The sequence below is a fragment of the Prionailurus bengalensis genome, chromosome C2 (assembly GCF_016509475.1).
Source record: "Prionailurus bengalensis isolate Pbe53 chromosome C2, Fcat_Pben_1.1_paternal_pri, whole genome shotgun sequence".
Lineage (NCBI taxonomy): Eukaryota > Metazoa > Chordata > Mammalia > Carnivora > Felidae > Prionailurus > Prionailurus bengalensis.
Genome location: NC_057350.1, coordinates 59,704,817 through 59,729,806, shown reverse-complemented (window position 1 = coordinate 59,729,806; position 24,990 = coordinate 59,704,817). Strand labels below are relative to the sequence as shown.

General features: G+C 38.0%; 2 protein-coding genes across 3 annotated transcripts in view; both read left to right on the top strand.

The window, feature by feature from the left end:
- LOC122491443 (cell surface glycoprotein CD200 receptor 2-like) overlaps window positions 1-24,990 on the top strand; it is a 141,200-nt gene that overhangs the window by 2,718 nt on the left and 113,492 nt on the right. The gene's annotated exons all lie outside the window — the stretch shown is intronic.
- On the top strand, window positions 13,685-24,756 carry LOC122491441 (cell surface glycoprotein CD200 receptor 1-like). 2 transcript variants are annotated; one of them, XR_006299358.1, is made up of 8 exons: window positions 13,685-13,844; window positions 17,086-17,145; window positions 20,052-20,372; window positions 20,491-20,739; window positions 22,330-22,435; window positions 22,971-23,016; window positions 23,682-24,189; window positions 24,712-24,756. XR_006299358.1 is itself a non-coding variant. In XM_043594183.1 (7 exons), exons 1-7 carry the CDS (start codon window positions 13,724-13,726, stop codon window positions 23,820-23,822), a joined length of 1,044 nt encoding a protein of 347 aa, XP_043450118.1. In that variant the 5' UTR covers window positions 13,685-13,723; the 3' UTR covers window positions 23,823-24,672. The 2 variants fall into 2 exon arrangements, 1 of the variants encoding a protein (XP_043450118.1); XM_043594183.1 differs by lacking the exon at window positions 24,712-24,756 and having other exon boundaries at window positions 23,682-24,672.

Below are 24,990 nucleotides of genomic sequence, written 5' to 3'. Positions count from 1 at the left end.
GTGTGTGCGAGCGTGTAAAGAGTGCCTAAAAGTTATTCACAATATAAACTAGGGAGATGAAGCTGAGATGAAATAATTGGAGAACATTTTAAATCCGTCAGTCTTGAAATTAACTATGAATCTAGTAAAAACCCAAAGATGGGAGAAATTACAGTAGGTTGGAGATGTTAAAGTTTTAATGGAGGTCTTGAATGATAGGCTTGGATAGATGGGGGAAGGCAGATATACACATTGGGAGGAAGAGATGTGCGGCATGAACAAAGGCAAGGTGCTTCAGGGACAGAAAGAACTCTACCCTGACGGAACAGAGATTGTGTGCTACATGATAGTGGGAAATAAGACTGAATTCCAGTGGTACTTGATAGCTCAGCAGAGGAACTTGGATACTGTGCAGTAAGCATTGAGGACCATCTGTTGTTTTGTGAAGCAGGCTCCAGGCTCTAAGCTGTCAGCACAGAGCTCGACGCAGGGTTCAAACTCACAAACCCTGAGATCATGACCTCAGCCGAAGTCAGAGGCTTAAATGACTGAGCCATCAGGCATCCCAGATTATATTATTAAATGCTCTTTGCTTCCAAATTTGATTAATGAATTGAATATTTTGGTGCTTTTCATTTTCTCAATAAGATCTCAATCTCCTTTCCCCAAATTTCTAAATTCTTACATATCTCTCTGTGTTGGGTTTAAAGGTTCATCATAAGGTATAATTTTATCCACCAGCTATGTCATATTTAAGAAATTGCTTACTCTCTTTAGACAATAATTTCCTCATTTGTGAAATGAAGGAGATGTATGACAGCTTTTGAGAAGTGTTTTTAGACGGAAAGGACTTTAGAAACCGTCAAATTAAATTCTTACATTTTATACAGGGGCAAATCAAGTCCAGCATCGGTCAAGGAATTATTAAAGATATCACCCAACTTTTCTGTAAATGAACTATGCTTGAAACTCACCTGTAGTACCAAAAATATAGGGTAAAAGAGATGTGGCAAATGTGTGGGGGAAAATCTATGATTTTTAGATGTGATGCACTTGAAATGACAGGAGGCATTTGCGTGGGGGAGAGATAGCATCTAAAGGGTTGAGATTCTTGATCAGGAAAATAAGTCAAGGCTAAAATGTAGGTCAGTTTTTCTGTCAGTTAATAAGTAAGGGTGTGTCTGACATGTGTCAGACACTGTGCTTAATGCTGGGGATACCTGAACAAGATAGAAAAATCATGCTCTCACAAAGCTTAGAGTCTCTTGGGAAATGTAGGCATGAAAAAAATCAGTGCCCAAGATTAAATAATGCATAGGTGCATAAGAAGAAAGAGAAGGTGGAATTGGTAAATCTAGTCTGGTCTGTGAGGGGCAGGGAGGACTTCCCTTTGGAAGGTGATGTGTAAGATGAAGATGAGCAGAAAAGAGCTAGGCAGGAAAAGTTGAGGGATGAGCATTCTAGGCAAGTCAAATAGCTTGTAGGAAGGGCAGAGGGAGCTGAACTATGACTGCAGAGCTAAAACAAGGAGAAGTCAACTGTCTAGAGGCCTAGTTGGGGCTCTGGGGATGATAAGAAAAGGTGCAGAGAGAAAGATGGGCTGATGAGACTTCGAGCAATGCCCGCATTAACGTAGCTAAAGAGAAAGACAGGCTTGCAGAGAAGACAGAGAGGGAGACGCAGACAGGCAAAACACAGGAGTAGTGGTACAGGCTAAGAAGAGGGTTTTACAAGGAAAGGAAAGTGGTTAATAGCGTCAACATCTTCCAAATGACCCAGGAGCATGAGCACTGAAGAAAGGCCACAAGTCTGACTGTAAGGTAGCTGGTGACCTTCAAAATTATGTTCTGAATAGAAAGGTGTAGGAACCACAAGGTTGCTGGTATTGAGGAGAGAGTGGGTGTGGAGGAAATTGAGCCTGTGGTCACAGACCACTCAATTCTAGACACTTGGCAGTAACAAAAGGAGAAAGGATCATAGCTAGAAGGAGAAAGCAGCATCATTTTTTTTTCTTTCAATCAACATGGGGGAAACCTGTGTGTGTTCAAAGGGTATCATTTGAGAATATTCAGTGATTCAGTAAAGATACTTCTCCAAACTGGGTGTGTGCACATGTGAGCTGTTAGTTGTCTAATGATTTATTTTCTTTTTCCTTGCCATTTTGTTAGTTTGCCCTGAAATACTACCCTTTCCCAAAAGTTTAACTATTGTATGAGAATATCTGGCTATAGAATCCATTTTATGGTATTGATAATTTTTTGGAAAAAATGCCCAGGTCAACATAATGAAACCTAGTGATTTTTCTTCTCCAAAAAAATCACTCAATCTATCGTTCATTGGCTCCCTCCTAGATGTTCCCCAAGGATTATCCTGAACCAGTACATAAACTGGTTGACAGAATCACCTGTATAGCCTAAATTATTAAAGATGCTGTGATGCCATCTCAGACCTACTTAATTGGAATTATTAGGGTACAAAGTCTGAGATTTTGGCTTTCACAAATCTTTGCAAGTAGTTCTGCTGGGAGCCTAGATTTAAACACTGTCTTAGGTAATTTTCACCCAAACTCTTCCCGTTGTCTCTCATATTCAGCAGATGGCCGCTCACTTCTGACTTACCTATCATCCAATGTGGACTTCTTTAACTTCCCCAAATGATGACCCTTCTGAGAGTGGAGACCTTACCCTTTGCATTGCCAGAGCTCTGCACAGCTACCTGACGCTAAGTAGTTACTCTCCGAAAACGTTTGTCAACATGAGCTTCCTCAAAATGTCTCTCGTGTCTGTAACTTCTTTTGCCCTTTCTGCTTCTGTCTTAGAGACTAAGTGTCAGTCTTTTCAAAAGCACTGCCTCCCACCCCCCGACCCCTCTTTGGCCTCATGTCCTGCTGGTACTTCCTGGATCCTGCTTTACTGTCTGCCTTGTAAGTTCTAGCTCTCCCTCTTTCTATCTTCAAATATGCTATGCTCTTCTCTATCAGATAGCTTCTTGGTTCTCAGTTCCAAATATCATCCCGCGCTCTCAGGTTTGACACGAAAAGAGAAAGCCACTTGTCATTCTCCCATACTTCCAAGGCTGAAATTCTTGAAAGAATAAGTCTACCTTTGTTGAGAGTTTCTTTTGCTTGGCTCCTTTCAATCTTGCGTTCATCCCTCTGTACTAACACTACTCTCTTATAGCTCCTAAAGGTCTCTGACCACCTTCTTGTTATAAAATCACACTCTTAGTCCTTACTTTAAGACGTTTCCTGAATGATTTGATTTTGATGATTCCTTTCTTGAAATCTCCTCCCTGGTGTAAGGCATTTCATTTCTTTTCTCTTCATTGTTTTTGCTACGTTTGCTTCCTCCAACAGCTTCCTCATTATGAATGTTTCCCACTCTGGCTTAGGCCTCTTCTCTAATTTCCACCTCAGAGACTGCAATTTGGCAGTCCATGGGCGAGACCTGGCTTGCAGGCACGTTCAGTTGGCTCATGTAACATTTTTAAAAATCTGAATTAGTTGCCAATACTTTAAAATTGGGAGGTTTTACCCAACACCCCTGACCTAGTGTCTAGGGTTGTTGTGAGGATTAAGTTAAATTTTGTATATAAAGCACTTAAACCTGGGTCTGAATTTTATATTCAATAGATGGTATCTTAATTATAATTTTGCAGTTTTCAAGTATCTTTCATAGATACTATTTTTGAAACTTATTTAATTAGGCCTTACAGATCAACAACTTTCTTGTTGTTTTCAGGTTTTTTTTGGAATTAAGAACTATGCTGGAATTAATATCCTAGTAAATATATCTCTGTATATCAATATGCACGGATATTCACTATCCACTCAGCACATTGTCCCTTGTGATCACTAATACACATTTGTACAACATCTGCCCTGGGGCAGGGACCAAATCTGTTTCTATTAACTGGTTTAAGGCTATGTGATGGTAACTGCTGGAAAAAAAATTACCCCAACAATATGCGATTTATTAGCATGGTGTCCTAACCCACTGATACAGGCTTTGTGATGATATCATTGTGAAAACTAGGGTCAAATTTATTATTTACCACAATTCTTTTTTCTTTCTAAATTTTATTTATCCATTGAATTCATTATTGAATTCTTATGTTTTAGAACTTGTTACTTAAACTTTTCTCACTCTTCCTTTTTGTAAACCATCTGGGTGTTGTATTTCTCTCTCTCTATTGTATCTGAAGAGCATACTTATAGTTACCAGCTAAGCCAATTTTCAACATATGACTTAACTTTATCTTTTGTTGTCCTGTTCATATCTTTTGCCCATTTTTCATTTGGGATGTCCATCTCTTTTTTTATTGGTTTATGTGTTTTCTGTATATTTTTTTGAGGATATTAGCCTTTTTTAACATCAATGTTCACAATATTCCATAGGTGTTTGTTAATGTTAGCTTACACATTGTTTTTCTTTTTTGCCATATAGAAGTTTTAAATTATTTCTATAATCATCTTTCTCAATATTTTCTTTTATAGTTTCTATTTTGTACCAAGGTTAAAAAAGGTTTCTTTACTTACAGCGACAACTGTCCCAGTCTGCCTGGAACTTTCCTGGTTTTAGCACTGAATGTCCTTTGTCCCAGGAAACCCCTCATTCCCTGGCAAACCGAGATGTTACTCACTCCATGTCCCATTTAAGATAAAAAAAATATATTATCTGTGTTTTCTTCTAGTCTATCTATCTATCTATCTATCTCTCTGTCTATGTATCTACCTTCTATCTATTATCTATTATTTAAATCTTTGGTTCTATTTATATTTGTGTGAGAAGTGAGATAGGAATCTGTTTTTTTTCTAAATGAAAAGCTAGTTTTCCTAATACCATTTATCAATGATATAAATAATTATCCTTCCCTTTATGAATTGAATGACTACTGTTATCAGATACTACATTCTTATATGTATAGATGAAGCACTGACATTCAGGGAGTAATCTGTGCAAGACTGCAGAGGTAATAAATGGAAGAACCAAAATATTAGTTGATTTTCTTACTCTAATTTTGGTGCTTTTCTGAATTTGTCTTTGTTAGAACTTTGGGTTTCCACGCATTATTTTGTTTATTGAACACCTAATTAGGTGTTGTCTGCTACCACATTAATACCTTTGAAAATGTAAATCACTTTCATAAATTAAAGCATAAGAACACAGCATCCTTGACGCTATGATACAAGGATCAATTGCTCACATTGTTATGCAAAAAAAATGTAAGTACTAATTATACTTTTTGTGTTTTTTGAACTTACTATTTTAATTTTCTTTTATATTAATGTATATATTGCAGAGTGCATTACATACATGCATTTCAAAAACAGTTGTACGGTGAATGTTAACGTAAGTTAAGAGATAGACTATTGCCCGTTCTTTCCCAATTATACCCCTCAACCTTTGCTGTAAGGGTAGCCATATTTTTTGGAATGATCATTCCCTGCCTTTCTTTATATTTTGCCATATATATATATCTGGCCCCAAGCAATGACATCTATTTTGCTTTTTTTTGTATTGTCATAGATGATATCATACTGTGTATATTATTTTATAGCTGCTTTCATTTGCTGAATATTATGTTTGAGATTTACTCATGTTTAAGTTTGTAGTTATAGCACATTAACATAAATAATTTTTATCCTAAAATTTCTTTTTTTTTTTTTAACATTTATTTATTTTTGAGACAGAGAGAGACAGAGCATGAACAGGGGAGGGTCAGAGAGAGAGGGAGACACAGAATCTGAAACAGGCTCCAGGCTCTGAGCTGTCAGCACAGAGCCCAACGGGGGGCTTGAACTCACGGACCGCGAGATCATGACTTGAGCTGAAGTCCGCCGCTTAACTGACTGAGCCACCCAGGTGCCCCTATCCTAAAATTTCAAATGCTTTCAAAATAGTTTTTTTCCTTGGAAAAACTCCAAGTGCAGAAATAACAAATATGACTTTAAAATAAGAAATCTCTTATTTTGCATTTCAGTTTCTTTCTTTTTCAGAAGGAAAGATTCATGATCATTGAAATATTAAGCTTTAATACAAATGAAGAAGAAAGTTTTCATTTTAAAAACATGTTACATTTCACATTGCTAAAATGGCAAACTTCTGTTTTTCTTTTCTGTTCTCTTTCCGCAGGAAGATACATTTGTCCCAGGAAAAAAAGTTCAGAAATCATGATATGAAATAGCATAATAGCAAAAGATGAGATTCCCTTTTTTTGACCCTGGTCTTTCTTCAGATCCTAGTTGTCTTCAGGCCGTCCAGGCACATGTTGTCTGCACATAATAGTACTTTTATTTAGGGTATTCTTCTCTCTCTGTCTCTGTCTCTTTCTCTCTTTCAATCGGCTTCTTGTCTATTGGATCTTGTATTAATTACCTATTGTTCCATTATAAATTATCCCCAAACAAATATTTATTTTCTCACAGAAACCCAAGAATGTGTGTGTGTGTGTGTGTGAGAGAGAGAGAGAGAGAGAGAGAGAGAGAGAGAGAGAGAGAGAAAGAGCAAGAGCACATCAGGGCAGAAACCACAGTCTTTTTATAAGTAACTCTCAACAGTGACATCTATCACTTTGCTATATTCTATTTGTTAAGTGAATGAGTGAGTCTAATCCACAGTCAAGAACTTTCTTGTTTTCAAGGAGAAAGTTTTACAGACATGAACACTAAGAAGAGAGAACACTGGGAACCATCTTGGGCGCCGCCCACCACCTCAATACTAGGATAAGTTGCTCATGATACATTTTTCACACTTCATTTATCGCTATTGCAATTTCACATAATTATTTATTTGGTCGATGTCTATTGTCCCCAGCAGATTGAAATTCCATGATAAATAGGGATTTATTAAGTGCCTAACCATTGTAATTGAATAAATAATTAAGGAATATTATTGTAGCTTCCAATTTCCCTCTACCAGTCCAAAAGCTCTAATATAGGGGTTCACTCAGGTGCCATTTGAATGAAAACTACTGTGATCATAATCTGATCCTTATCTTAGTAGGCAGAAAAGAAAACATTTCCTTTATTTCCAAAATTTATCATAACATTAACACATTTGTCTTCAGGTACTATTAGTAGAGAAAAGGTTCACATGAGCTTTTATTCCAAGCATTCCTTGTTTGCTATTTATAAATAACAGAATTTTGGGGAAAATTGGTGATGCTTGCAATTATTCCTACAGGATGATACTGCTTTTTAATTATATATCAGAAATAAAATTATAATTTAGGCTCCCTTCTCCAAAAGTTATGAAGTTCATGGATTTTTTTGTTGAATATCATGGACTTTCCCTAGTTCCTAGATCACAATGTGAAAACCACTTCATCAGAGCAGAAATACAGTTAGCCTATTTGGGTGACAATTCATTCTCAGGACCTCTGAGAAAGGACACAATTTAATTCCACAACTTCTTATTGAATCCATTTGTAACTGTTGGGAAATAATACTTTTAGGTCTAACCTACATCCACAATATGCATTTTTATAAAATACAACACAAACATTTACTAACTAAAATGTTAAGTTTGGTATTTTAAGCTTTCTGGAGCCAGAAGATTGAAAGTTAAGGTTTCTGTATTGTACTGACTTTACTGCTGATTAGAAAAAGTTATGTGCTTAGTGTAGCTAAATAAAGGTTGTTCTGGCAATGTAATTTGAATTTCTGAGTCTTTGTATGATTAAGGTCTCAGCCTCAAAGTTGCATTTATTTTAGTTTATCTTATTTTATTTTTCAGGCTCAGTAATGAAAAGAGTTATTTATTTATGCATTTATTTATTTATTATTTTTTCCCTTGAAAACTCCTGTAATGTTTAATTTTTTCTCTTTTTAAAATTTTTAAAATTTTATTTAGATCCAAGTTAGCTAACATATAGTGATTTTGGGAATAGAATTTAGTGATTCATCGCTTACATATGACACCCAGTGCTCATCCCAACAAGTCCCCTCCTTAATGCCCATCACCCGTTTAGCCCATCCCCCCACCCAATACCCCTCCAGCAACCCTCAGTTTGTTCTCTGTATTTAAGAGTCTCTTATGGTTTACCTCCCAGTCTCTTTTTATCTTATTTTTTCAAAGTTGCATTTATTTTAAATGAAACCTTGAATCTTTGGTGAAGTATACTCAGGGTTTAATACCCTGAGGATTTAATACCTGTTTGCAATGTGCTTTGAATCCCTTTCATCAGTTATTCTTTACTTATTAATTAAGAATGATAGTCTGTTTTCTGGAGGGGAAAACTAGAGCATATGCATTTATTCAATTACCTAAAATGATTCAGGAAAGCAGAGTAAGAAGTAAAACTCATGTCCTTCCTGTTTTGCAGCCAATGCTTGACCCACGATGGTCCAGCACTGTATTTGTTATAATAACTTGCAGAGTTTTGAAGTTTGAAAGCTTGAAACATCAAATGAAGAATGAAATAATTCTATTATTTGGTTTTCCTTGAGTAAGATATCAGAATATTCCCACAGATTTCATTGTATTGAAATATATTTCAACGTATTCCATGTTATATTTTTTAAAGTAGTAAATTAATTAAATATTAATATCAATAAAATTTACAAAGACCATAATAAGCAATAAGAATGACTTCTAATTAGTTAGTACTGGCTTTGAGGCCCCAAGTCCTAGAAAGAAATGTCAAAAGAAATGTAAAAATAAAACTATACCACACGATTCTTTTTTGCACAGATATGAGTATCTTATTAGAGCATAGCCAAATATTTTAGGCTCCAGTTTTGCCCTCATTAAAGCATTCTTTTAGCTTAAAACTCATTGTATTAGCCTCCTCACTGCTTTGTTTGCATTCTCCCTAAAAAACCTCCAAATGAATGAAAAGGCAAGAAATCTTTAACTTTTTTTGTTTCCCATTTCCACACCTTAGAGATAATACACGAATCTTAGCAACTGTAGAAACTTTTTGAGTATCGCACAGTCCACGTTCTATTTAGGTTACTAACAGTTACTCACACAGGAGTTTTTATTGGGAGTGGAGATTTATCAACAATGCCTATCTCTCACTTTTTTAGTCAGGAGAACACAGCCAACCACAGGATTTTAGAATAGTTAAAAACTGTTTAACCTCACACACAAAAAAAACCTGTGCTCTTTCTGAGAGCTTTTTTCTTTTTCCCCCTGAGAGCCTCCCCCCCCCCCCCCCCCCCCACTGGAGGAAGCCTTTAGAGTATGGCTTTGCACAGTCATGCCCATACAATGTCTGCTATGTGGGTGGATGGTGTATGCTTTCTCAGGCATATGACAATGACGATTTGGGAAAGGAAACTTCTGGTGCTCAAAGTGAGTAAGAGGTTTCATTTGTACTAAAATCACAAAACAATCTTATTTCTACTGATGCTTTTGACTTAGATGGAAAAGTTTTGTTTTTTTTTTTAAACATTGTTTTCAGTGTCAAGGGTTTTTCCACCTGCATTTTGTTTTGTGTTTGTTTGTGTGGATGCATCTTCTAATGTTACATGTGTTAAAATCTCATGTTTCTGATACTGTATTTAATTAAACCGAGGGGCAATTTGTGTACAATTAAGTGCATCTATTCAAAAGTTACAGTTTGTGAGTCATCACAAACAAGATACAGAACATTTTCATTGTTCCCCAGATATTCTTCCATGTATGTTTGCAGTCCATCCTTGCCTTTGTCTTCATCTGCAGGCAACCACTGATGTGTTGTTTGGCACCACAGATGAGTTAGCATTTTATGTTAGTAACATTCTTTCGTGTGGTGTATACTGTATTCTCTTTGTGTCTGCTTGTTTCATTCAACAGAATGAGTTTCAGAATCATCAGTGTTGTGTGTTCCTTTTGTTACTGAGTACTATTCCAGTGTATGGACAATTTCTCCGTATACATGTTGATTGGTATTTAGGTCGTGTCCAGGTTTGGCTATTATGATTGAAGGTGCTATGAACATTCATGCACAAGTCTTTGTGGGGACATATATTTTCGTTTCTTTTGAGTAAATATCTAGGATTGAAATGGTCAGGTTATATGGGTGGCCACATGTTTGACTTTTTAAAAAAACTGCCAGATATTTTCCAGTGTAGTTTCTACTATCACCAACAATATGATTATTGGAGATAATTAAAGATTTTTTTTTTGCAATTTATCCTTAAGTTAAAATCTAATAGAGGCACACAGTCAAATTGCTGTGTTTTGAAAGTCAGTTGGAATAGCTGCTCTCTATGTGGTCATGCAACCAATTCTAACAAATGCAGTTGGGTACATTTGTTTCACTTTGCTTTATAATCTTAGTGCTTACAAATAGCTTGGTTATGCTTTCTTTAAAAAAGTTTTTTTAATGTTTATTTATTTTTGAAAGAGAGAGAGAAAGAGAGAGACAGAGCGTGAATGGGAGAGGGTCAGAGAGAGAGGGAGACACAGAATCTAAAGTAGGCTCCAGGCTCTGAGTTGTCAGCACAAAGCCCAACGCAGGGCTCAAACCCATGAACTGGGAGATCATGACCTGAGCCAAAGTCAGATGCTTAACTGACTGAGCCACCCAGATGCCCCAAATATTTGGTTACGCTTTCTAATTATGTAAAATGGTTACCTGATTCCAAAGTCAAATCTATTAAACCAGGTATATTCAGAGACATATTATTTCTATTCCTGTTCCCATTTTATCCATTTAGTTTTGAAATTATAAGCAAGGAAAGAAAGAACACACATGTATCTCTCCCATGGGATTAATGATAGTGTAATATATACAATTTTATGTATCCTGCTTTTCTCACTTAACAATACTTCTTGGAGATCACGCCATAATAGTTTATAGAGCTTTCTTTTGTTCTTTTTTTTTTAAACTTAAGGAAAACTTTATTTGTTTATTTTTGAGAAAGAGAGGGTGTGTGAGTGAGGAAGGGACAGAGAAACAGGGAAAGAGAGAATCCCAAGCAGGCTCCACATTGATCAGCATGGAGCCCGATGCTCCATGAGCATGAGCCCAATTAACTATGAGATCATGACCTGAGCTGAAATCAAGAGTCAGATGCCTAACTGACTGAGCCATCCACGAGCCCCTAGCTACCCCTCATTCTTTTTAAAAGTTTCATTATGCTTCATTTTCTGGATGTACCATAGTTTAGAACACTAATCCCCAATGAATAGCCATTGAGTTACTTCTAAAAATCTCCCAATTACAATGTTGTAATGAAGAGTCTTGTGCATATATTCTTTTCATACTTTTGCCTGTGTATCTTTAGGATAGATCCTGACAATTGGTATTGCTGGGTTAAAAGAAAAATTCATATGTAATTTTGCTATATTTTTCCAAATTTTCCTCTGTTGAAGTTGTAACATTTTACATTCCCATGAGCCTATCGACATGCCTATCTCACTATACCTCAAAGTATTGTCAAATTTTTAGACTTTGGCAGCATAATAGGCGAGAAATGGTATTTCTGTATAGTTTTAATTTGCATTTCTTTTGCTATGAATAATGTTTAGTATCTTTCTATATGACTAAGAGACTTTTGTACTTCTTTTTCTGCAAACTAACTGTCCATATCTTCTTACAGTTTGCTATAAAGTTGTGTTGACTTTTATCTTTTTAATGCAGCTTGAGCTAGCTACATGCCAGGTAGCTGTGCAAAGCACTCATCTAAGCATGTGGAAAGAAAAACATAGATGAAACTCTCTACCTTCCTGGAGCTTACAGTCTACTGAGGGAGTGATGGCCCATGAATTTCGACCCTCCTGCTTAGTTTAACGATTTCCATTCAGATCCAGAATTCATAATGGTTGTGTTCATGTGCCATTATAATCTTAATTCCATGGACTTGTCGTTTGATGTGCTCTTTCAGATCTTTGTCTCTCAGTGTTTCCCCACAACATGATTTGGGCTTGCTTCTTCAACTCTCTTAATTTGGATTGATTTGGGTAGTGTATGTATCCTAGTGCATTTCTTAGGATCCAGCCTTTGTTCTCTATACACTGAGGTAGGACCTAGTTGCATAAGAATAATTGGGCAATCAGAGCAGCTGACAAGCTGGGTGGGTGGCCTTGGCCAAACTGCTTCATTACTGTTGAGTCTGCATTTCTTTATCTGTAAAATGAGGTTAAAAATACCTGTCAGCATGGAGAGGCTGTAATAAATAACATCTGCTAGTTATCCCAAGTTTCTTCCTAGTGTAAGTGTTCAAAAATTGTTATTTTAAAACAATGTTTTATTGAAGAAAATGGTCGTTAATGGGAGCAGTGGATTCAAAGTTTCTCCAGAAAAACACTGTGCATTAAATTTTACTCTAAAATGTGTCTCTTTGCCGATCAGGTACATTTACTGTAGATGTACTAGAAGTGTATCATTTCCTTGTGAACACTTTCTAGGCATTTTGTGCCTTCCACAGTGAGAACCTGCCACTATCTCACCTCAACTCTAATTATACATCTGTTTTTTTCTCACTTAATGGCAATTCTGAACTATTTGTAATTCCTTGAAAATCCCATGTGGCTTCATATCTTCTTCTAAATGACTTTCTTTCTGTGTGCAAAAAGATTTCCTTTGGGGCGCCTGGGTGGCGCAGTCGGTTAAGCGTCCGACTTCAGCCAGGTCACGATCTCGCGCTCCGTGAGTTCGAGCCCCGCGTCAGGCTCTGGGCTGATGGCTCAGAGCCTGGAGCCTGTTTCCGATTCTGTGTCTCCCTCTCTCTCTGCCCCTCCCCCGTTCATGCTCTGTCTCTCTCTGTCCCAAAAATAAATAAACGTTAAAAAAAAATTAAAAAAAAAAAAAAAAAGATTTCCTTTTATCTTCCTGCAGAACTCTTCATCTACTGAGATGCAGTTCAAATATCATCTGTTGTAGGGAGTCTTCCCTAATCTCCTACCCTTGCTCTCTTAAACATTTCTTCTTTTTAACTCCTTGATGTTATGTATACTTCTGTCACCACTCTGAAAACTTTACCTTATAATTATGTACATAGCTGCTTCCTCATCTGGACTTAAGCTCTTGGAGAGTAGAGGGCATTGTTTACTATGATGTTTCTATGCCTGGTGAATACTTTGCCAGGAGTTGCCGCTCAAAAAAATGTTTATTGGCAATTCCCACTTAGAGCTTGCCTTGCAAAATTTGAACTTAACAGTTGTCTTTACGATGTAATTACAACAATGCTTAGAAATATCCTTTTTTGTTCCATACTAGAACCCAATGAATATATCACTACTAAACTTTCTTGAACTACTCAATGGTGCCTAAACAATCTGTAATACATAGTACCCTCCCCCACCCCTTTTCTTCACAATTGGAGGAAGACTAAATGCACATAAGCCAGAATGAAGAAATACTTTGACTTGAGGGGTGCCTGGGTGGCTCAGTCGGTTAAGTGACTGACTTCGGCTCAGATCATGATCTCACAGTTCATGAGTTCGAGCCCCACATCAGGCTCTGTGCTGACAGCTCGGAGCCTGGAGCTTGCTTCGGATTTTGTGTCTCCCTCTCTCTCTGCCCCTCCCCTGTTCTCTCTCTGTCTCTCTCAGAAAGTAAAATAAACATTAAACAAAATTAAAAAAAATACTTTGACTTGAATGTAAAGACAGGAGGGTGCAGACACTCTGGATCTAAGGTAGGGGTATGCCAAACAGGTAGGAAGTACAGGTCAAAAATTCATCCTGGGGCAAACTGTTCTGAGACTTGCTTGCCTGTCATAATTTATGTTTTTATTGGTAACTGCAATCCAAACATGGCCTGAAGAATGTGAAAAAAGTGTGATTTTAAGTAGGAGTCAGAAATACTAATGTGTATTCCTCTGATTACCCCATTTGTCTTTTTGGAATGTGTCAATGCAGAAATGAGAACCCTGGTTACACCAAGCAATGGATTAAGACCAAAAATGAGCAAGGACAATGACAGTGCAGGTAATGATCATCTTTTAATGACAATTCTACTAGACATGAGCTTGATGTTGGCATAATTTTAATGTTTTAGGTTCTTGAATTCTTGTACATATTTATGGACTGTATTGTTTAAAACTGTCTAAACAAATATTTATTTTATTATTTAAGAGTGCTCCTAAATTTTTCATTCTAAAATTATTTCTGTGCTTCTTTAATACAGAATATGCTTTATTAGTCAAGAATGTGATCCCTAAACAGACCAATGGCATATCAAAAATTTTTTCATTTAATTTTTAAAACATAAGTTATTATGTTTCAAACATGGATTTAAAAAATTAGGTCTTAGCAGATATTAGTAATTTATTTTCTGTGTTCCTCACCCAGGTCTACTGTCTCCCAAAGTTGCCATTACAGTTAGTTTTTTAATTTTTACTTTAAAATTTTATTTTTGTTGTATATCTTACTTCATTGAAAAATATTTCCAGCTTTTCCTGGAAATGCATTCCTGGACTTAAAAATATACTTTCTAATTTCCTTCAATTACTCATTATCTAGAAAATTTCAGTTTCAGGTCAACTACAGAGTAAAATATATTTTAAAAAGTATAAGTAAAATAATTATATAAACTATAAATCTAAGGGTTGGGGACAATGCATAGATGGTGCCTCCTCCCCAAAATGATAGGTTGAATGGCGTCCCTCTTCCCCCAAAGAAATATCCAGTTAGCACCTGTGAGTGTGGCCGTATTCGGAAAAAGGGTCTTTGAAGATGTTATTAAGCTAAAGCTCTTGAGATGAGATCACCCTGGATGAGAGTTGGGCCCTAAAGCCATGACAAGAGTCCTCAGAAGGGAAGAGAAAAGACACAGGAAGAAGGCAGTGTGAAGAAGGAGGCAGAGATTGAAATGATACATCTACAAGCCAACAAACACCAAGGATTGCTAGCAGCCACCGAAAGCTGGAAGAAGCAAGAAAGGATTCTTCCCTAGCGCTGTTGGAAGAAACACAGCTCTGCTGACCCCTTGAATCAGACTTCTGGCTTCCAGAAATATAAGGGGGAACATTTCTATTGTATTATGTGACCACGTTGGTTATTATATGTTAAGGCAGCCTGAAGGGACTAACATAATGAATAATTAAGTTACTTTTGTACTATAGATATATTTAAAAGAACACAATTCACATTTCTCTCTCTCTCTCTCTTTTCACACACACACACACACACACACACACACCACATTGTGAAAGGGTTAAATTGGACTTCTGACATTAACAATGTGAATTTATAATCTTTTTTAATGTATATTTATTTTTGAGAGATAGAGAGACAGAGCATGAGGAGGGGGAGGGGCAGAAGACAGGCAGACGCATCATCCGAAGCAAGTTCCAGTCTCTGAGCTGTCAGCACAGACCTGATGTGGGGCTCGAACTATGAACTGTGAGATCATGACCTGAGCCGAAGTTGGACACTTAACCAATTGAGCCACCCGGGTGCCCAGAAAACTATAACTTTTCTGAACTTCCAGGAAAAATTTGGTTTCAGATAAAGAAATTAAAGAAAGAAATCACAGGACTATTCATTGATCAGAAGTTTGACACATTTATTTTGCTACTTTGATGTATACAGAGCTTCAAGGAAGACTGCGTAAGAATGGTTTCTATTTTCAGTGAAGATGTGATACTTGATATGAAATCAGCCTTCTATGGCAACTAGCTGCCAGTCGAGATAATAAAACTAAAGGATTCTATATCAACAATTAATGAAACTTAAAAACTATTTCCAACATCATAAAAATAATCAGGAATATTTGTGAAAACAAGTATTTTTTTCCCTCTTCTGAAAATAATTATTTTGCACACTTAAGAGTACCTTAGAACTTGTGGGTTTTATCTTTGGTATGAGAAGTTCAGGGGTAATTGACTGGTATTTCTTCTCAGGGCATTCTTTGGAAGGAGGCATATTTTGCTCAATTGTAGGAGAATTTGGTATCTGATTCTAGAGGCAGATTTCTCCATGCACCTCCACTCACTGGAATACCTTTATTAACCAGAAGGTTTCTTTCTTTCTTTCTTTCTTTCTTTCTTTCTTTCTTTCTTTCTTTCTTGTTTTTCTTTTAATTTACTTTAAGTTTTTTATTTATTTTGAGAGAAAGAGGCAGAGAGAGAGATGCAAGGAGGGACAGAGAGAGAGGGAGAAAGAGAATACCAAGCAGCCTCCACACTGTCAGTGCAGAGCCAGCTGTGGGGCTCAAACTCATGAACTGTGAGATCATGACCTGAGCTGAAATGGAGAGTCAGATGCTCAACTGACTGAGCCACCCAGGTGCCCCAGCAGAGGTCTGTTTCACACTCCAGCCTACTGGGAGATCATTCAACACAACGCTTGAAAACTTCTCTCAAATCAGTTATGAAAACATCACTTAATGCAAGACCAGGCTCTTCTAACAGAATCCCATACGATCCAGACATGGATTTAGTTATATCTGCTAAGAACTAACTTGCTAATATTCCCATACAAGATGGCTAAAATGAGAAGCCGGTAAAATGGTAAAAAGTTAACAGTTTATAGCATGAACATTATGTACTTTATCACTAAAAGTAACAATGTCTACAGGGCATATGAAGTAAAATCCAAAGGATACAAGAAAACCCTTTAAAGGTATCAACCACGACTAAATTCTTTGAACTTTCCATAGACAACAGTCTGTATCTTTAAAATAGGAGCAGTTCTCAGGGCTGTAGAGGCCAAAACGCCCATGAGAGAAATCCCTCATATACTGAACTAACCTTGGCCGGTCATGGTGGCCTTAATACCAGACAGTTCCCTTAGCTAGGGATGGGGGGGGGCACTCATTGCAGTTTTCTTATTCTTATCAGTCCTATTAGTTGCCCTCAACACTTCACTTAAGTCAAAGGAAAAGGAAGGAAAGAAGGAGAGGATGAGAAGGAAGGAAAGAAGGAATGATGGGACGGAAGGAAGGCAAGAGGGAAAGAAGGAAAGAGATACCATTTATGGTAAAAATAAAATGGGAAATTTATTTCATTGAGGGAGAACTTGGAGTTGTCAGTGGAGATTTGGTTTATTTTTTACACATAATGATGGGATAACTTCTAATTTCTTCTTTGTAAAGCTTTTTGTGGAATTAGGTTACAGTTAACTAATTTTCTGTCATGTTGTATGTATGATGTGGATAAACAGTGGCTTGCACTCCATTTAAGTCTCTAAAATTGCTTTCATGTACTTTTCTCTCAACCTTTTCTAGCTTCAACAAACAGTTCACTTATGGACAGACAACAGAGTAGTTTCATACTTCCTGTGGAAGGTAATATGTCTTTTAATTTTTTTCTAGAGGCCAGAACTAAAGGGAAAAAGTGTTGAACTTCCTTAGAAACAGGGTTGATGAGCTGGTAAGAGGGCCGTCCTGAGCCGGGTTGAAGAGTATGGTGGTCTGAGTGCTGACATGTGAGGGACCCTGTATGACCCTGGGCCTCCTCCCCCCCGGCAGTGCACATTTCATCTGAGGATTATGGAGCTCTCCCTGTCAGGCACTGTGCTAGGCCATGTGGGGAACATGGGGACAAACAAGAGTAGCTAGAGCACCAGAGCGCCTTAAGGGGCTCATTTCGAGGGGGAGCCCAGATGTCAGCACAGATGGCATTTGACGGAGGAGATGAGCACTCACATCAAGTGAAATGGCTCTTAGGGCAAGAGGAGCATTTTCGTGGACAGAGAGTGGTCTGTAGGCCACCCCAGTCTGCAGGAACGATGTGAGGAAAGACCCAGATATGCAGTGGTGCTTGGTGTTTTCTTTGTGAAGTGTGGGTGCGGCTGAGGGGTGATAAGATGGCAAAGGTGAGTCCATCTGCAAAAGAGGGCTTTCAAAGGCAACACAAGGACATGTAAGTGCTGTCTTCAGGCAGGGAGAGGTCTCTGAGGGGTGTTAGATGGAGGGGATCACACCCGTGTCCCAGAATCCTGGACCTGCTGCAAGGTCAGGTGTGAACCGAAGAGGGGAGAGATTTGAGACGGACACAGATGTCAGGAGACTTCTGCAGGAATCCAGGTGTGTGGTGATGGGGTCGTAATCTAAGATATGGCAGTGAGGACAGAAAGGAAAAGCCCCAAATCTCATAGGAATTGGTCTGTGTGCAGAAGGGCTGGAGGAGCCTGGAGGAGAGTCATAGACACAGGATGCAGAGAAGCTGGAAGGTGACTGCTGGTTCTGGAGCCAATAGGAGAATCCACCTGCTATTCTCCTGTGATCCAGGAGGTGAAATTGCGGTAGCTGATCACAGGGCTGTGAGAAGATTATATTTGTTAGACAGGTGCCAACCCCACTGAGTTTGGGGGAGTGACTGGTCACTAGTAAATTATTGCAACAGGTGTGAATAGAGAAAGAGAAGGATTAAGAAAGGGTGACTGACAGGAATCACACAAGTCCCATCACAGGTGAAGGGGGATTGCTGGAGGGTCCTAGAGCAGAGGAAGGTGAAAGAACAGAGATTGCCCATGGTGCTTGTGATCCTCACCCTGGGAGCCACTTCTCTGGAGACAGCGCTCCTGTTAAAATGCGTATGATTATTTGATTATCTAGTAATTTCCTTTAAAAGAATAGAGTCTGATCTTGAGGCTCAATAGCGGGCAAAATATTAAAACCTTAGACTGTTCACAAGCAGAGGTGCAAACCCCTGAGAACACAAAAAAACATTTACAACGTCCTCCTCACCAGCCTTTTCCCTTTCTCGTTTCATCTTCAGCATCCTGCCCTTGAGCATCTGAATGTTCACCCACACCCACCTCTAGCTGCTCTCCAAGCAGCCACCTTCGTGCTTATTTATAACCTTGACGAAGGTGCATTTTCCCTGGGCATGCGGGTTGCCACTTAAGTCATGGATTTAACTGCTCTCTTAGACCTGCTTTCAAATCCTCCCCCTTGCTTCACATAGTTATGGGATTGTGATTTGTTTGTGAAATGCAAGGGCGTGAGTCCATCACGCAAGAAGCAAGTGACACCAGAAGAGGAGAGGAGAGATTTCAACTGCAGGGGTTAGCACTCACAAGCGCCATCTGGATAGCTTTGCCCTCTCAGCTGGTTTTGCTCATGTGAGAGTGATGAGCTCCCTGCCACTCACTTGCGTCACTGGTGCGTCCCAAGCGATGCCCCCAATCTGCTCTCAGCAAACCCCTCCCAGCCATGGACACATTATGTCGGTTTTTGGGAGAGCCAGAGCTTATATATTGCAGAATACTGGTAGGTTGCAGGGCTTAATTTTTACTTCAAAAGATGGACAGAAAGAGTGAACTTCTCCATTTATTCCTTATAATTAGGTAGAAAGTCAGACACAGAATCTGTGAGCTAAGTTCACAGGCGAACTGTTTGGCGGGATACATGTGATTCAAAGGGATGGAAGGATGGAAGATCTTGTTGATTTTATGACTGTGTGATTCTCCAAATAAAAACAACTCAAAAACTGTGTAGCTTGGTCAACTGGAATACCATGCTATTTATAATGAAAGTACCACATGCTTCTTATATTTATGTTTGTCTGAATTCCCACCTTTGGGGATAGGCATTTCATTCAGACATTAAGTGATTTATTGTCTCGCACTGAAACATAGGAGAGAAAATTTTTGTCCTGGCTCAACTTTTCCACTTTTTATCCTGAGAAGCTTGAGTTATTAGAGAAACCTAATAGTCTCTATGGCCGAAATATTAGAAAAAATGATTTTGTCCATTAATTTTATATGGTGTTTTTTTGTTTGTTTCATACATATCAAAACTTCTGAATCAAATTTAAGCCCTTAAAAATTTCTTTAATTTTTTTAAGTTTATTTATTTGGAGAGGGAGAGACCAGGGAAGGGGCAGAGAGAGAGGGAGAGAGAATCCCAAACAGGCTCTGTGCTGTGAGTGCAGAGCCTGATGTGGGGTGCAAACTCACAATCTGTGAGCTCTTGACCTGATCTGAAATAGAGTGACTCAGCTGACTGAGCCACCAGGGGCCCCAGGCCTTAAAATATTTCTAACACATATAATAAATACAGATTATCTAAAAACACACAATATAGGAGAAAATGGGTTTATCTTTGGAATACTTTTAATATGTTATATACATTTTGTGCATAGAAAATCATGTTCTAGTATACATTATGGAATATGTTGTAGAAAACTTAACATGGATTTCTTTATCACCCTTTTCGTTCATCATTCGCTTTGTGTGTGTGTTCAGCTAACACTTCCCTGTCTAAGCCTGTGGATACAAAGGCTGTGCTCTCTTGCCCTCCGATCACCCAGCAGGCTGTGCTGGTAACAATAAGATGGGAAATAATCCTCAGAGACAAGCCTTCCTGCACCAGAGCCTACAGGAGAGATACAAATGAGACCAGGGCCATAAACTGTAGTGACGAGACAATATCCTGGGACTCCAGACCTGATCGGAATCCCGCCCTTCAGATCGATCCAGTGGCCGTCACTCATGATGGATATTACAGGTGTGAAGTGGTCACAACTCATGGGCATTTCTCTCATGGATATCACCTGAAAGTGTTAGGTAAGGAGCATCGTATATTGTGGGATGTCAGAAAACCAGATTTGGACTGAAACAGATGTCACTCTCTATTCCATATCCGTGTGTTAAGACTGACGCATTTTCCCCTGCATCTCTGCAGTGCCCCCCGAGGTGACCCTGTTTCAACTTGAGAATGGAACTATCGTGTGTAGGGCAGCTGCAGGGAAGCCAGCGGCGCAGATCTCCTGGACCCCAGGGGGAGATTGTCACACTGTGGAAGAGCCACTGGGCAATGACACAGTGACCGTCCAGAGTTCGTGCCGCTGGGAGGACCACCGGGTGTCTAATGTGTCCTGCTCTGTGTCCCATCTGACTGGCAACAGGAGTCTGTCCATTGAGAGGAATTCAGGTTAGTAATTCCAGCTTTTGTATGATGATTTCATTCCTTCAGAGAAGCTATGGAAGAATGAAAAAGGAGTGTATGGTCAATTTCACTCAAGGATAATTTCTCCAGCCCCTTTTTTATGTCCTTCTTCTCCACCATTCAGAATTATGTCCAGAAGACTAATGCAGAAGTTTGTTTTAAGAAGCCATATTTTAACTGATGTTTACTTTTTAATAATTATAATAAAAATAATTTAATAATTTAAATTATTAAATGTAATTATTTCTGTTCTGTGCAAGTAGTAACTTGCCTTGAGTAGTGAATGTACTATTAAAATAATACTTATGGTTTTAGGAGAAGAATAAAGTGTATTTTTAAATGAATATTTATGCTTTTTAAGAAGGATCCAGTCACTCATATGGCAGGCTGCTTAGTCTCCACTCACCTCCCTCTGCTGGGGGACCCATTCAGGGAACAGCAGGAGCCAGGTCTTAAAATCACTGCCTCTCAGAGCTGGCAATTCCTTTGGTGACTTCTTTTGTTGTCAGACTGAGTTTTATATGGCTGACAGCATTTAATACATGATGGAAATTTGCCTGCATGCATTCAGTCAGTTTCAAGGCCCTGGAAGAACAGTGACCTCAGAATTAGGTTATTTTTCCAACTACCTCCATTACAACTCCCCATTTATTTCTGAATTGTGGAGACGAGAAACACCCTGCTATTACTCTTACCAAGAAATCTACTTTCCATATCTGTCCTGTATGAATTCACCAGTCATGAATCCTTAAAGCCACAAAATCCTGACTTAGGATGATGTCTTGCCAGAAACCTTAGGATCAGAACAGATAAAGCAACTTTATTAACCATTATTTGGACTCTTAATGGCTCAGAAATGTTTACAATAAAATCACAGAAGTGAATTTCATGAACTATGAGACATCTTTGAAACATTATATATGTACATATATATGGGTAATATATATACACATATATATTATACTTTTATGTATATATATATATATATTTTCAATAAACTTTAGTTTTTAGAGAAGTTTTAGGTTCACAGCAAAATTGAGTGGAAATCACAGAGTTCCCGTATAACCTCTGCCCCACTACATTCACACCCTCCTCCCCTGCCTCCATCACTTATGCCACCCAGGTACACCTGGGATAGTCGATGAGCCAATGGTAATACAACATTATCACTCAAAGTACATAGTTTAATTAAGGGTCACTCTAGGTGTACATTCTGTGAGTTTTGGTAACTGTGCAGATGGCAGGGATCCCCCCATTGTAGTTTCACTCAGAGTAGTTTCATTGTCCTAAAAGTCCTCCAGGCTTCACCTATTCCTCCCTCTCTCCACCCTAACCTCTAACAACCCCTGATCTTTTCACTGTCTCCATAGTTTTGCCTTTTCCAGAATGTCACGTACTTGGAATCATACAGAACGTAGCATTCTCAGACTGGCTTCTTTCACTTAGTAAGATGCATTTAATTTCTTCTGTGTCTTTTCATGTCTTGGCAGCTCATTTCTTGGTAGTGCTAAATAATATTCCCTTGTCCGGATGCACCACAGATAAACCATATATTTTTTGTGTCTATATTTACAGGAGTCCAGTCAGCAGTATACGTCAAAACTGTATATATCATCTTGCCTGTTTTGATTATCTTGGTCATTTTGGGATCTATTTGCCTTTGGAAAATCGGTGTCTGCAGGTATTGACTGATGTTTTTTCTTCCTCGGCTTTATTGGGCTAGAAGGGGTCAGAAATTGGGAACTGATAGGTGAGATTAATATGCTAACACCAACCTCCCATAATCAAGAAGCACATCCTAAATACGTTAGATTTGGACTACTCTAAATGACGGGGGATTTTGCTTGGTCACTTAGGCATGCAAGCACAGTGAATTAGGCCCTTTAGGACAGGATCTTGGGAGAGATAGCATATGCTAAATTTTTACATCAGTAAAGGATTATAATAATATATGTAATAAAATGGAGGTATCACATTTATTCCAGTATATCAAGCTCTGCTGCATAATTTCATCCTCATCCCAGCATCCAGAATTATCTTGTCTACATGAATTAACTAAAAGCAGCATTCTTATTTCTGGTAGTTCAGTTCTGATTTATTTTGAATTCTATCAAAAAATGAATCACCCTTGTCAATAGTATACTTTTTTGTTTTCCCATTTTCAATCTAAATAATGATGTTTCCTTCATTGACTCCAGCTTGTTATTTTTTTATAGAAAATACAAATTAAAAAAAAGAGAAGCTAATTCAGTTGCTGAGGAGGTAAGATAATATTAAAAGAATACTTTCAAACTTGTACATCACATGGTCTGAAAATATAGCCACATAGTTTGTAATTTGCATCGTTAGTATTTTAATTGGAAAGTAAAAATTCTAAGTTTATGATGCTAATAGTCAGGCATACTTATTTCGTTAATTATCTACCATGTTACTATTTATATGCACCCTAAACCATTTTTTCATTTCAAGAACTATATCTTATAAAACACAGAATGTTTTCCTCATTTAGCCTGTAATCCTAGAAAAACTGAATCGTTCTTTCCTCCCCCATGAAACCATCTCTAATCCTTGACTTCCCTTTCTCAATACCATCATCATTTTCCTCTTACCTGGTCTTAAATCCTATCCTGCTCCAGATTTCACAACTAGTAGCTTACCAAGTCTTTGACCTTCGCCTTTGAAATATCTCTTGTATTACTTCAATTTCTCTCCGTTCCTACTTTCACGCAATCTTTTTCATCTGACACTGAGACCTACATAATCAACACAGTTTTTGATAAAATAATAGAAAAAAGTCTTTCTCTTATGTCCATGTAAGCCCAGAGATACAAATACAAGCACTATTGGTAGAAACTAAAGCTGTGGGGAGCAGTTAGGAAATGATTCTGGCTTTTTTGAGTTGATCTTGACTTTGAGTTCTTTCTTAGGATGAAATGCAGCCCTATGCCAGCTACACAGAGAAGAACAATCCACTTTATGATACCGTGAGCCAGGTGAAGAGGTCTGAGGTGTTACAAAATGAAGCTGATGGGCTGTGTCTCCATACTTCATACATTACTGGAATCTAGCACTAGGTCAAATGAAGAAAGATACAGTACAGCTACCATGTTTATTTTCTTGGTGTTCTACAATGCAAAACCTATTTTGAGATTAGCTTTTCAAAGATTCTGAGAACATAGAGACTTTTAAAGTGTGTGCTTCCATATCCTTACTTATACAATGGATATTTTAGAATGTGAGCTGCTATTAACTAGTCCTTTCAAGAACTGATATCATTACAAAGAAAGCAAATGCTCATGATAAAATATTCTAATTGCTTAAGTACAGTAGATAATGAAAACTGAGTTTCCTCAAGAAAGAACTCTGCAGAAGGAACAACAATCAACAGCTTTTATGTGTCCTCCAGAAAATTTTGTGTACATACATATGCTGAAGGTATGTATGTGTGTACATTTATAAGACTTTACATATATACCCATATCCTTGTCAAGATACATATGGGAACATACCGTGATGCTCTTCTGTACTGATAGAAAGCTATAATATAATAGGTCTTGGAGATCTTTTCCATGAATACAAGCAGAGCTACCTCATTCTTTTTAATAGCTATAAAACATTCCATTGTATGGTTATGTCATAATTTAAATAGCCACAGCCCTAGTGATAGACATTTAGATTGCTTTAAGCTTTGTTTGTATGTTTTGCTGTTATAACCAATACCACATAGAATGTTTCTTATGGATATATCTCTTTATATTTGTTTCAGTATATTTATAGAGTAATTTCTCTCAGTGGAATTACCAGGTCAAAAGGGTTTGTGCTATAAACATTGGGGTGCATGTGCCCCTTCGAAATAGCATACCTGTATCCCATGGATAAATACCTAGTAGTGCAATTGCTGGGTCGTAGGGTAGTTTTGTTTTCAATTTTTTGAGGAACCTCCCTACTGTTTTCCAGAGTGGCTGCACCAGCCTGCATTCCCACCAGCAGTACAAAAGAGATCCTCTTTCTCCACATCCTCGCCAACATCTGTTGTTGCCTCAGTTGTTAACGTTAGCCATTCTGACAGGTGTGAGGTGGTATCTCATTGTGGTTTTGATTTGTATTTCCCTGATGATGAGTGATGTTAAGCATTTTTTCATGTGTTGGTTGGCCATCTAGCCAAGGTATGGAAAGAGCCCAAATGTCCATCGATAGATGAATGCATAAAGAAGACGTGGTGTATGTATATATACA